Source organism: Symphodus melops (genome assembly GCF_947650265.1).
Source record: "Symphodus melops genome assembly, chromosome: 17".
Lineage (NCBI taxonomy): Eukaryota > Metazoa > Chordata > Actinopteri > Labriformes > Labridae > Symphodus > Symphodus melops.
Genome location: NC_136707.1, coordinates 10,267,324 through 10,281,003, shown reverse-complemented (window position 1 = coordinate 10,281,003; position 13,680 = coordinate 10,267,324). Strand labels below are relative to the sequence as shown.

The 13,680-nt window shown below is 38.1% G+C and overlaps 2 protein-coding genes across 2 annotated transcripts; one reads left to right on the top strand and one right to left on the bottom strand.

Annotated features, from left to right (window-relative positions):
* On the top strand, nt 1–10,262 carry LOC306838054 (hemoglobin subunit alpha-1). Its single transcript, XM_079365998.1, has 4 exons — nt 1–156; nt 9,400–9,638; nt 9,713–9,920; nt 10,040–10,262. The coding sequence occupies exons 2-4, from the start codon at nt 9,541–9,543 to the stop codon at nt 10,166–10,168; spliced, it is 435 nt and encodes a 144-aa protein (XP_079222124.1). The 5' UTR covers nt 1–156; nt 9,400–9,540; the 3' UTR covers nt 10,169–10,262.
* A 1,268-nt stretch (nt 10,263–11,530) lies between these two features.
* LOC306838531 (hemoglobin subunit beta-like) lies at nt 11,531–12,255 on the bottom strand. The gene is made up of 3 exons (XM_079366739.1): nt 12,155–12,255; nt 11,828–12,050; nt 11,531–11,756 (listed from the first exon to the last, which is right to left on the bottom strand). The coding sequence occupies exons 1-3, from the start codon at nt 12,244–12,246 to the stop codon at nt 11,628–11,630; spliced, it is 444 nt and encodes a 147-aa protein (XP_079222865.1). The 5' UTR covers nt 12,247–12,255; the 3' UTR covers nt 11,531–11,627.
* Between the last annotated feature and the right edge of the window lie 1,425 nt (nt 12,256–13,680).

Sequence of the window (13,680 nt, the reverse complement as noted above, 5' to 3'; positions counted from 1 at the left end):
TTCCAGCATTCACCCTTGGATTGGTGACCCCGTAACTTTGCCAGCCTCTGATCTGTCCTCCACCTGTCTCCAGTTGGATTATTTGTTATTAGGGACTGCTTTCCTGCTGCCAAACCTGCTGCCTACTCAACCACATCCTCAGTTTGCTTCCCCACGGTACCCCTTCACTCTACTGAACTTTTGTGTGAAAATTGGTATGTTGCTTTTGGGCAGCAAAAGCTCCTGGACTTTTACAGACACTTTTATGTCTTTAGTTTTGTGCAGAACTGCACTGAAATTTTGCTGTATCAGTCTAGAACTAATTAAAGAGCATATATGTGAGTCCATTGTATGGTGTGCAGCATTTGGGTTCCTACACCAGCTGTTACATGATGTGTATGTGACTTTATTAAGAGTCGGCCTCAAGTGGACACTCAAGGATCTGCAGTTTTTTGCACTTCCTTATTAGCTTGATTTTTATTTTTATTTATTTATTTTTTTCTCTCTCCCCTCGCTTTTCTCATGGTCTATGCTTGTCTTTATTCCATTAAGCCTGTAGGGTATCCATAATGAGTACCAGAAGGGCTTGAAAATGGGCTGGCTCCCTTATCCTCCAGGGTTGACCTGTTCTATAATAGCTTTGTCTTTTTCATCAGAGAGGATGCCTTTAGCAGAAAGTAAATTTTAATTTTAAACTGAGAAGAATTGGTTGCTATTTAAATAATTGTCCTGTTGAGGAAACTCATGGCTGCCCGACCTATTAAGGTCTTCTGCAGGGAGGCTTTTTTACAGAGCACTGTATTGCTGTTGATGATCTGTTGGAAACTGTTCTTGTCCCTGACCTGCAGCACAAGTGTAGATCCAGGCATCAGATGCACAACCTGTTAAATCTTCACGTGTCCTTGGGCTGTATTGGAGAGTTGTATGTAGCTGGCCAAGTGCAATCCTTCAATGTGTATTCAAACTAATACTATTTACACCACATTCGCACACTTAAGGCAGATGCTATGCTGCTGTATTTGCAAAGTGTCCATCAGTTTTAACTAATCGCTTCATGCATATACTCACACCATTAACGCAGCAGTTATCATATGGCTGAAAGTCTTAGCTGGTAGCATCTATGAGTGTCAGTGGTGTGAGACCAAGATATTTGAAGGAATTGACCATTTCAACAGTATCATTGTTAATGTAAGTGGGGTTATGAACTGTATGTGAGGATCCAGCATTATTGATGTTCATTGCTTTTGCAACTTTCAACTGGAGAAAGTTGTCTGTGCATTTGCGAAGTGAGACGTGGTGTGCTAGTAGTGTCAAAGTTATTAAGAAGTGCAATTATGGATGTCATTTGAGCATTAGAGGTATGTGGTAACTGCAAAAAGTTACAAGAGAAAAAAAAACTTATAAACCTGTCCTTTATAAAAAGGTACAATACAGTAATGTATCGTGGCCAAGATATCAACTAAATTTCTATTTACATAAACCACGTGCATACAAGACAGCACACTTAAAATAGGCTGTTCATTGTATTTGTCTATACAATAAACAAGATCATTTTAAATTAAAGTTGTTTCAATTAAATCCAATCAACTGAAACTTTCTGTCATCCATTGTTCAGAAATATGATCCCAGCCAGCCTTGAGCCTTCCTTTGTCCACAGCAATATACACAAGAAAGCATTAAAGTGTTTGAAAATTAATGTTTTAAATTACAGCCAAATTAGCCTTTAAATTATTAAATCAGGATTTTATTTTAGTGCAATGAAACTAAATTGTTTCTTTGTTGGATTATGGAGATGCGTTGCATATAGGTGCCTAAACTGAGTAATCAATGTACACTGTGTATCATGATGTCTATGATTTGGTTGTAGATGCCTTACTCATCACTGTCACCATACGAAATCTGACAGGCCATTCTTAAAGGTACACTCGCTAAGTTTTATTAATAAAGCTCTTCTTACAAGCATGTATGTTCATATTGCAAAAGAACCGGATGCCCTGATGCCTTGTGTTCCCGTGATGTTCCTCTTGTCCACACTTGCACTACCGTTCAAAAGTTTGGGGTCACCCAGACAATTTTGTGTTTTCCATTAAAAGTCACACTTTTTTTATCAAATGAGTTGCAAAATGAATAGAAAATTTAGTCAAGCCATTGACAATTTTAGAAATAATGATTATTATTTGAAATAAAAATGTTCTCCCTCAAACTTTGCTTTTGTCGAAAAAATGCTCCATTTGCAGGAATTACAGCATTGCCGACCCTTGGCATTCCGACTGTTAATATGCTGAGATAATCTGGAGAAATTTCAGCCCATGTTTCCAGAAGCCCTTCCCACAAATTGGATTGTAATTTACGGTCAAGCAGCTCCTACAACAGCTCAATAGGGTTGAGATCTGGTGACTGCGCTGGCCACTCCATAATAGATAGAATGTCAGCTGCCTGCTTCTTCCCTAAATTGTTCTTGCATAATTTGAAGGTGTGCTTTGGGTCATTGTCCTGTTGTAGGATGAAATTGGCTCCAATCAAGCTCTGTCCACAGGGTATGGCATGGTGTTGTAAAATGGAGTGATAGCCTTCCTTATTGAAAATCCTTTTTACCTTGTACAAATCTCCCACTTTACCAGCCCCAAAGCAACCCCAGACCATCACATTACCTCCACCATGCTTAACAGATGGGGTCAGGTGCTCTTCCAGCATCTTTTCAGTTGTTCTGCATCTCAATGTTCTTCTGTGTGATCCAAACACCTCAAACTTAGATTTGTCTTCCTCTTCCTCTATCCAATGTCTGTGTGCTTTTGCCCATATTAATCATTTCCTTTCACTGGCCAGTCTCAGATATGGCTTTTTCTTTGCCACTCTGCCCTGAAGGCCAGCATCCCGGAGTCGCCTTGTCACTGTAAACATTGACACTGGCGTTTTGCGGGTCATATTATGAAGCTGCCAATTGAGGACCTGTGAGGTGTCTATTTCTCAAACTAGAGACTCTTATGTGCTTGTCTTCTTGCTCAGTACAGTTGGGCCTCCCCCTTCTACTCTGGTTAGAGCCTGTTTGTGCTGTTCTCTGAAGGGAGTAGTACACACTGTTGTAGGAAATCTGCAGTTTCTCTGCAGATTTCTCGCATGGAATAGCCTTCATTTCTAAGAACAACAATAGACTGTTGAGTTTCACATGAAAGTTCTCATTTTCTGGCCATTTTGAGAGTTTAATCAAACTCACAAATGTGATGCTCCAGCTACTCAACTAGCTCAAAGGAAGGGCAGTTTTACAGCTTCTCTAACCAGCTAAACTGTTTTCAGCTGTGCTAACATAATTGCACAAGGGTTTTCTAATAATCCATTAGCCTTCTAACGCAATTAGCGAACACCATGCACCATTAGATCACTAGAGTGATGATTGCTGGAAATGGGCCTCTATACATCTATGTAGATATTTCATTAAAAACCAGACATTTGCAGCTAGAATAATCATTTACCACATTAACATTAGTAACAAGTGTTTTTGAAATATAATCTGTGATCTGAAATTAGGTTTTTAAACATATACACATTCACACAAATCAAACAGAAAATTATATTTAAAAAAAGTTACATGAAAAGACAAGGCAACTGCGTGTACAATGGGAAATATCGCACAACAAAACACCACTTATGTGTGAAGGCATTGTCATAAGATCACAGAGTAATGTCAAAGGCAGGGCCATCAAGGTGAAGAAGTCGGTGCAAACAAAACACTTAAACTACAGGAAATGCCACTACCTACAAAGCTGGGGGGGTTTCAAAACTTTATTAAACGTTTCTTTTAGTACAAACGTAGAAAACAAGTACACGAAATTGCAACGTTAATATGAAGCAGTTTACAATGGTCAATATTTAGCACTTCATTTCAAAATAGAGAAATTAAATGACAGTCTTAAAGAAATAATAAATGAGGTCTGAACTGAGAAGAAAAAGGAAATAATTAAGGAGAAATAAATAGTGAATGAAATATACAAGGGTATATAATATGTTAGTTGTCCAATTCTTTGGGAAAGATAATAAACATTTGTGAGTTTATAAAGAGTCGGTCTGTGATGAGCTGGGATTAAAAAGTGTCTGACATGAAGAGTAACAAACAAATATGAAGCTCTATAACTTCTATAAAATCAATACATCAGAGTGAAGGCCTTCCTTCATTTTCTGTTCATGATCCCTCAGACAGAATGTCTGATGAGGATGACAGTTTGATGAAGAGGGAGTCTGTCAGTCACAAACGCAAACATTTTACATTCATACTTATCTTCAAAAAGTTTCATTTACATCATCAATCCTTTTCAGTATTCCTGAGATTTAAATGTTTATAAAATACAGAGTTCTAAATAGGCCAGGCGAAGTCAAAACTATATAATAATAATAATAATAATAAATAGACAATATGAAGTGTTTTTGTCAGTAGAAATTGTCCTTTCGGTTTGAAGCAGACTGCAGGTTGTTCTTCAGGTGTTATCAGGTAAAGAGACTACACTGTAACTGTGTGTGTTTGATTAGAAATAATACAGTGTGTATTTGTGCAGACATAAACCAGCTGTTAAAGCTGACTGACAGCTGATGTCGCTTCACGTGATGTTGTCGAGGAAAGGATGTCTCATGTCTCTTAAAGCTGATTTCCTCTGTCCTCTCTCTTCGGCTAATTTTTCTCCGTGCATTTTTGGTGGGCGGGACTAAGACGCAAGAGACAACTTGGAGGACACTCGATGCAAATAAGGGAAGTGGAACATATATGATTGAAAACCAATTCCTTTTTTACAAAAAGCTGTAAGTCAAAGTCACTAGCCAAAGGATCATAGGAACCACTGTCTTACCCTCGTATGCGTTATATGATTTGTTTTGTTTTTTAAGTTGAAAGGTATAATAACACTTAAACAATAGGTTGTTAGTCAAAGATGAATAATCCACTCTTTACAGAGTTAACAAGTAAATGTGTGAAAATATTGTCTATTGAAGTTGAGCTATAGAGTCTGGAATATGACTGGGCTATTTAATGAAGAATAGTAATAAAATGGTATCAAAGAAAATCCAAATGTATTCTTCTGCCTTTGAAGAAATTCATCTAATCTATGTTTAAGTCACAACACATTATGAGTGAATTATTGATGTTCAGTTTATCTAACAAAGAGTGCATCCATAAATATTTCTTTGCATACTCAAACATTCTGACCATGTTCCATGTCAATTTCTGATTGCCATTCAAAAACATCTTAAAGAAAAAGAGATAAAATTTCGATGTGAAAGCTCCCACACAGCTGTTATTTAGTAAAGCTTTGGGTAAAGCAAGTATGTAAAATGTAATGCTCAATAATGAATCTCTGATGGTATTGAATTTTGCATGAAGACTTCTGCAGGTAAAATTAATCATAGAGGATGAATCTTTGCGTTTAATGGTTTCAATTATTTGATCATCTCATCATAAATTCAGTTTTCCCCAAGATTATGTGTTACTATCAGAAACACTGGTATACTCAGTCAGGGATATTCTTTTCATTATCAGCTTTTCTACTTTTTTCTTTCAACTGAACCCTTGTAGATGTGTATGTTTTGTTGCCCTATGAATCCACAAGGATCAGAATCCCCTTGCAACCCAAAACCTCCTTTACAGTTGTACGTATTTGTCAAGGCTTAATCAAAATCCTGAACCTTCAAACGCATAATGTTTTTGTTGTTTCCTTCAGGGCTTTGCTTCCCTGACTATGTCAGCGTTTTTAACTCTATTGCAAACGTTTACATGCATATCTCACCTGAAAAGCATTGTGGAATACGATCTCATAGTCCAGCTTGGAGAACACTCAATGGAGGCCAGCTCAAAGTCTGTCCATTCAACCATGATGTCATAGTTAACGTCTTCTGTGTTGATCAGTAGATCCTGCGCGTCCCTGCACGAGATGCATCTTTTAAAGTCAGCTCCTCTCCCCTCACGAAGGATGATTGGTGGATCCGTCAACATCTGTTTTTGTTGTATTTCTGATAGGCTACGATAAGATGAAAGCACACCTGCACTGCATAGATTGTCTCTGAAATAGATGTTCTTATCTGGTCGAAAAGTTCAAACCCTTTCGTTACCCCAAAGTGCCCTTCAACAATGCAGCGGAATGCAAATGGCCGGTATCAGCACCTTGGACAGCGACCGGGATTGGATTTTACAACATTGCCTAATGTTAAAACACAAAAAAACCATGGATGGGGAATAAATCATCGTTGTTTAATCCTCCTTAATTTTGTTGATTAAATTCCATTTAGTAGTTTGATTTTTGATATTAAATGAAACCTCTTATCTTGTGTAATCAATATTTTGATAGGCCATGTACTTCTTAAAGCAACCTATATTTTAACAATTTTGTTTTTATTCTTCCAATGACCTGTTGCTTCTAAGGTAAAATAAATAACTGCTTGTCATCATATCATTTAGATATAGTTCGAAATAATACTGACATTGTTGAAAGAATAATAGTCCATCAAAACACCCTTTTCAAATAAAATTCTGCTTCACAAAGAGGTGATTTTTTTGTGTGTTTATTGACATGGCTGCATTACTTGATTCAGCAACTCTGAATTATCAGACAAGATGACCAGTCTCATTGCAAAGGACATAGCGATAGTCAGAGCCTTCTGGTACAACGTTCTCTGGCCAGGTTAATATGAGCCCGACAGAAAGAGTTAACCTGCTTCAACTCTAATTAACAAGATACTGACAGTTTACCCGCAGACCAATACTTACTTCTTGCACTGGAAAGACCAGAGCCCCACATCTCCCTTGGCCGAAAAGCACGGACTTACTGTGATGTCTGGAGGTGCTGATGTTGTGAGCAAAATAGAGGATCTAAAAACGGGTCTTCTGAACCTCAGTGAACTGCACGCTGTGGACTTCAAGGTGCAGAAACAAAGTCATATTAAGTCAATATTGTTATTATGAGTCTGGTCTAAGAATAAAATTGAAGGCTAGTAGAACACATATTAAGAAAACAACCTTTCTGGTGTATTTTACCAGCAGATTCTTTCCCTCTGCATCCTTGTGGTCATGGCTATAATGTTCGCTGAAACAGAGATAAAGAGAAGGAGACTGCAGCTCCATCAAGTAACTCTGCATATCATAAATAAAAGCAAAACAAAAAAAGTTAGTTAGTCGTAGTAGCAATACAGTTACCAAAGGGAGGAGCTTTATATGCTATTTCTCTCATAAACATGTACGGGGTTTTTTTTTAAACGAAATGGACAAATGGCAAATGAATAATAAACAGAATTGTCTGTAAAATAATCTGCTCTAGGTCGTTTGACTGCTTGTTGACATGAGATACATTTGCAGCTTGTTCTTCACCATAAATCTTTTTTCATTCATTTATACTTATATAAAATATACACTTGTACACTTATTTTTACAAGACAGTCTCGTATGGCAATATGACGAACCCTATCCACCCATAATGTGGTTGTGTGAAAAAATGTCGTTGGGGAGTTGTTTTTTTTTTCATCTCACTGTAAAGTGAGAGCGAGAGGTGAGCGACACAGGGATCACAATTGTAAAATGTTGCTTTACGAAAATACTGAGGCCGGTGAGTTTGGGGGTGATATCTGCCCCCCTATGGTTACTTGGACAACTGCAAGATTCCTTCCCAAGCTGCGCATCTTATGACTTTTCCTAACAACACTATGGCTAATGGTCATACTAATTCGAGCTTTTTTTTCTATCACATTTATTGTCCTAAATAATGGCGCATGAATCTGATTGTTATCGGTCTATGTTTAAAAATAAGAGTGTAGAACAGATAACGGTTTCGCGGACAATTGAGTCACCTTATGACTTAAACTTGTTTTTTTTCTCATTTTCTTAGAATATCTCTTTTGAGTCTCGAGGGACATATATCACCTTAAAATAATGGTCACTTTCATTCAGTCATTTAAGGCTACAGGCAGTAAAGGCAACGTGTTTTTTTTCATGCATATTTAAAGTAATTTCTAATGTTAACGTTTAACAGCATCGGGATAAAATACAGATTGGATTAAGCCATGATATCATAAGTGAAACTATACAATTCATGATAGGCTACTAGTATTTGTAATTCTAACAAATTGAGTGGGTCTAGACGAATCACAACATTTGGTCAGATTGCCTGAATTGCAGCCAAGAGTATTGACGTCATGTAGAAAACGAGATTTACTTTATCAAGGCTATTGCATTTAGGTTTGTTACTGACCTTTTTTGCAACATTGATTTGGCATATTTGGGTGCGTGATTGTACACGACAAAATCTCAAATGATGAAAATCCATCACAGGAAATATTTTGTTGAAAACAATAATTTGTATGGCTATTGAGCCTCTCGGGTTTTTCTTTAGTTAAGGGAACACTGAGTTTACGCTGAAAATATCATTTCTCTTGAAATAATAATAATAAAATAAAAAGAAGCATGATACGCTTCTTTTGGTTTTATTGATGGTATATTTTACCTTTCAAAGGTGAGCAGTCCAATACTTGACTTTCATGTGTCCGTCCTTCTTGAGCTGAAGCCAGTTTGAACAGATGTGATATTTTAAGCCCGTTGCCTTATTAATACTTCTGCCCTGATCGTCTTGGAGAATTGCTTGGAAGCGTTTTGATAACCAATGTAAGCACACATCATTCAAACTATACCTTGTGCTATAGAAGGCAAATAATTGCCTATACGGACGAGACATCTACGATTTCTAAATGATTAAAGTAAACAGGGATAAATGAAAGTGAATCAACAACTTCATGCTTTTAAAACTTTATCTGTGCCCGCCTCTGAGCGGGTCCTCCCCTTAAAGTCTGCATTGCCCTGTAGATAAGGCTTTACTGGCAGGAACGTTCACCGCATGTGACCCCCTTTATGTTACTATTAGATTACAAAAAGCCTATTTAATAAATACACAGCCTACATCAAAAGGCCTGAAGTGAGTCATGAGGTTGTATGCACTGGAACGTCACGTTTCATTCATCCATATTTTAAATTATTTTTTAAATTCTCATAATTAAACAATTATTTAATTTCTAAGTGAACAGTTTTAAATGTATTGTCTTTTTTGTGTGATCTAACACTGAAACGTTTTATAATTTAAAATCTTCCATAATAATACAAAGACACTCATATTAGGGATAACTGAAATTAATTGTAATGAAGGTATTAATCCCTGACAAATGAGTTAATTTTGGCTTTTGCTTATCATTGTCACACTTTTCATGTCCCCGTCTTCTCTTTTTGTTGTTCATATGCTGCCACTTAAAATTGTGATTAAGCTTATTTTATTAAAGTTTTTTTTTTATTTATTTATTTTTATCTTAGTTCCTTGAACTTTTGGAATTATTTAATATCCACTTTTGGTTTCGTTGTTTTTCAGAGCCATATTGAACAGTCTTTTTGGCGTTATCTCATTCAAGCTGCAAGATATGGAACTGTTCCAAATGCCACGCTATCTTTGAGGTGGGCCGGGTGTGCCCATGCCCTGTTTGATATATAAGCACCCAGAGTGAGAGCTCTTTACGGCATTCACCTTCAACCTCAACCAAACTATCAGCAAGATGACTAGTCTCTCCGCCAAGGACAAGGCTGCAGTGCAGGCCTTCTGGACCAAAGCGTCTGGCAAGGCAGCGGACATCGGCACTGATGCTCTGTCTAGGTAACCAAACAGACTCATGTAACTTATTTTTCAATCTCCTTTTTACTCATCTACTCTAACAATTTTGGCTACAGGATGCTGATCGTTTACCCGCAAACCAAGACCTACTTCTCCCACTGGAAAGACTTGAGCCCCGGCTCTGCCCCGGTGAGGAAGCACGGAGCTACCATAATGTCTGGAGTTGCAGATGCTGTGACCAAAATTGATGATCTGACAAGTGGTCTTTTGAACCTCAGCGAGCTGCACGCCTTCACTCTGCGTGTGGACCCTGCCAACTTCAAGGTACATACCATAAGTGCTGCTTTTCAAACTTATTACTATTTGATATTTGTCTTATTCATTTGACTTTGCAGGTGACAAAAAATGTTCATATTCATTGTATTTTCTTCCTCTATTTTCAGATCCTCGCTCACAACATTCTTGTGGTCATGGCCATCATGTTCCCCGTCGACTTCACTCCCGAGGTCCACGTGTCCATGGACAAGTTCCTGGCCGCCCTGGCTCGTGCCTTGTCTGAGAAGTACCGATAAACGGCAACAGTGCGCATGAAGCTGAAGACGGACGGGCAGCATGGCTAATCTCTGTCAGTCTGAAAATTTAAATAAATTATCAAATGCAATGACACGATGAGTTTGGTCTATTCTTTTTTAACTTTTAAAGGAAGTTAATGAAAGCTACACAAACAACTTTTTAAAACAGCAATAATATATATTACATGCATTAACCAATAAGGAACTCTTTCTCTTATGCTAATACATTGGACGGATTTAAGGTTGTCCAGTTGCGTGTTGCACATATACCCTAAAATGTCAGAAATCTCTAGCAACACTTGCAGTATGAAGATCAATCATAATAACTTCTTTAGACCCAAACCCAAATTAATCAAATTGATACTCATACCACAAGTGTTGCTGCAGCTTTTTGCAATCGTCAAGCCTTTCATCCTCCACAAAGTTGTGCCAAAAAAATAGATACCTCAAGTCATGGACCGTGTCCAGACTTTTTTGACAGGATTAGCTGGATTTGAGCATTGACTTGTGCAGGCTTGGCATAAAGTTTGTGTGCAGACACTCATGAGAAAATTTCATATCTTCTCATTCTATTCACCATTTAGTGACACACCAGTGTTCTGGTACTGAAACATTTACTTAATTGAGAGTTTGACAGAACGCAGGGGAGCATGCCTTTACCCTATCTTATACAAAAAAAAGATATGCCATATTATTGACAATAGATAATATATTTGACATTGTAAAGAACTATAAAACACTACATTGAAAGGGGATCCATAGCCTACCAGTCTGGGCTACCTGGTTGATCCTGCCAGTAGCATATGCTTGTCTCAAAGATTAAGCCATGCAAGTCTAAGTACACACGGCCGGTACAGTGAAACTGCGAATGGCTCATTAAATCAGCACAACACAGCCTGAAATCTTTTTGGACAAGACAAATAGCTAATCATAGCTCAGAATTTAGGGGTGGTCAATCATATTTCAAGGGTGCCTGCAATCTCTGTTGTTACAGAAATTCTTTGAGATCCAAAAATGTCTCGACTTCAGATTCATGGATTGTAGCCCAGTAGTGTGTGTACCCTGACTGACCTTTGAGACGTCCCAAATGACTGTCACCCAAATCAGACTTTCTTGCATTTTTTAATGACCTTAATGTAAGCAACTTTTAACTGCAGACTAATTATTGCGCTAGATTCATTGGTTTGCATTATTTTATATTTGAAGCTTACTGCTTTTTGTCGCTGAAAGGTGTGTCTGATATGGAACGATAATGCACTAAACAGAGACTCATATTTGGGATGAGAAGGCACCAATCTGTAAAGGGTTTTCACATTTGTCTTTTTGATCAGAGAAACACAGGCAAAACAAACGTTGTTTAATTAAGCAAATAGTTAAATTTATTTATATCTTGAGACACAATAAAAACACTACAGCTTTAATGCTTGAATGAATTAAATTATCCAAATTTATGGACTCTCTAGTGGTACTGTCTGCCCAGGGAAGACACCACCACGGCCAGGAACTTCTGGAAAGCTGCCTGTACTTCACCGGTAAAGTTATTACCCATCTGACTGGCTACCACAATAGTCAGGCAGTCAGACAGAAGCTGCAAGACAAGAAACATAAAACCAGTGATACTTGTCAAATTCCAGCATATTTTTTGCAGTGTAGCTTTACCTTGAAATTGTCTGGATCAACGTGCAGTTTCTCTGAGTGCAGCACGCTCAGTTCTGCATAGGTGTCCTTGATGTTGTCCATGTTCTGCATTGCCCTGTCCAAACCGTGCAGGATAGTTTTTCCATGCCCTGCAACCATTGGATTTCCGGCGATAGCGGCGGCATTGTAGAGGTTTCCAAATCCGCCGAAATACCTCTGAGTCCAGGGATAGACCACTAGACACCTGAGGAAACATGTCAAAGGATGTATAAACGGTCATTGTAATAAAAAAAATATATGCACAAAGTAGGCCTACTTCCAATAATGTTAAAGAAAACACATGGAAACCTGCAAAGAGCTGCAGGTCCAACGGACTCATAGTCCAACTTGGAGAAGATGTCCTGGATGGTGGCGCGCTCAAAATCTGTCCATTCAACCATGATGGCCTGCTTGGCAACACAAGTCTGGGTGTCGGTGCGTACACGATGCTACTTTTAAATCACATCTCCCCCTCCTACCCAAGACATTCAATTGGGCGGAAAGGGTAAGTGGGTTGACCAAGAATTGCTCTGCAGATTGAGAAAGATTACACGAAAAGGACATAGCTGCACAGCCAAGATTGTGCACAGAGGTGGGGAAATAGTTGACTTTGGTCTCCATTATCGTTTCTCAAGAATCCGTGATCGTTTATCAATAATCGTTTGAGGCTATAGGCTTCAAAAGAAAAAAAAGGAAACCTCAATTGGAAAGGAAAAAACAAATATATAATATACATTTCAAATAGGCCACATTGGCCTATACCATATACTCTAAAAATCCCAATTATTTCCAAAAGGCTGCTTATCAGTATAACGACTGTGACCATGTTTATGTTCGTTGTGAATCTGACCTGAAGTCGACCATTTCAATAGATTTATTGGTAATCCCCCTAATCGTAAATTATTAATGCATCCGGGCACAATGGCATGTTTAAAATGAAAAAAGAATGTATGTTTTATGCCAATATCCAGACTAAGCACAATGTTGATGCTTAGTCTGGATATTGGTATAAAACATACATTCTTTTTTAAGTGTATGGTGCTCACAGTATAGGCAGCTATGAACACCTGCAACGTGCTCGTCTCTAAAGGACCTTGGACAGCTCCCTGCGCTTTTCTACGCTTCTTTTAGAATCGGAGTAATTACCAGCATCCAGTGACGTCATTAGGCCTATTTTAGAGGGCTGAAGCCTCCTTAAAGTGTTCTTAAGCCTCTCTAAATAATTTGGCGTTTTTTTATACGTTTTTTAAATTTGACAACACGTTACAAAACGTGTTGTCAAATTCAATATAAAGTGGCCATAATATGATTTTAAATAGATAATCATATAACCTGTCATTATTCACTTAAATATGATCATGAATCTGAATTTCCTTCACTTCATCGTGTAAGGTAGAGAGGCCCTTCAATGCGTCGTTATCCAATCCCTTCCATTGTCTGTACGTTGAAGTCCACAAAGAGCGACTAGAACAGCGTTAGACATGAATGCAGACTGCATGGATATAAGAACGTTTTTCAAGAAAGTAAGTATTCTTCTCTGCTGGTAGTAACAGTTAGTTAGCTCCGGCCCCCAGCTAACAGCAGAAAGTCTCATTTTGAACCAAGTGCTCCCTGTTTGACCAACAAAAACCGAGCTTGCACAGTATGCACGTCTCACGTTGTTTCGCAGTTCGTTGCGTTCCACCTCTAAAAGAATTCTGCTACAAGATAGCTAGTAAGTCTGAAATGCATAGTGAAGTTTGTTAGTTAAATGTGCACTCTTTTTACCATCTACTATAATTGGGAGGATTTCCTTCCTTCTGGAGCAACAGCTGTGTTTCTCACTTCATGCATGG

Bases quoted from the DNA above. Each gene is read 5' to 3' on its own strand.
- LOC306838054 (XM_079365998.1), top strand. From the start codon at position 9,541: ATGACTAGTCTCTCCGCCAAGGACAAGGCTGCAGTGCAGGCCTTCTGG. The intron at 9,639-9,712 runs GTAACCAAACAG...TTTTGGCTACAG, and splicing joins GGCACTGATGCTCTGTCTAG to GATGCTGATCGTTTACCCGC. The intron at 9,921-10,039 runs GTACATACCATA...CTCTATTTTCAG, and splicing joins TGGACCCTGCCAACTTCAAG to ATCCTCGCTCACAACATTCT.
- LOC306838531 (XM_079366739.1), bottom strand. From the start codon at position 12,246: ATGGTTGAATGGACAGATTTTGAGCGCGCCACCATCCAGGACATCTTC. The intron at 12,051-12,154 runs GTTTCCATGTGT...ATGTTTCCTCAG, and splicing joins GGACCTGCAGCTCTTTGCAG to GTGTCTAGTGGTCTATCCCT. The intron at 11,757-11,827 runs GTAAAGCTACAC...CTTGTCTTGCAG, and splicing joins TTGATCCAGACAATTTCAAG to CTTCTGTCTGACTGCCTGAC.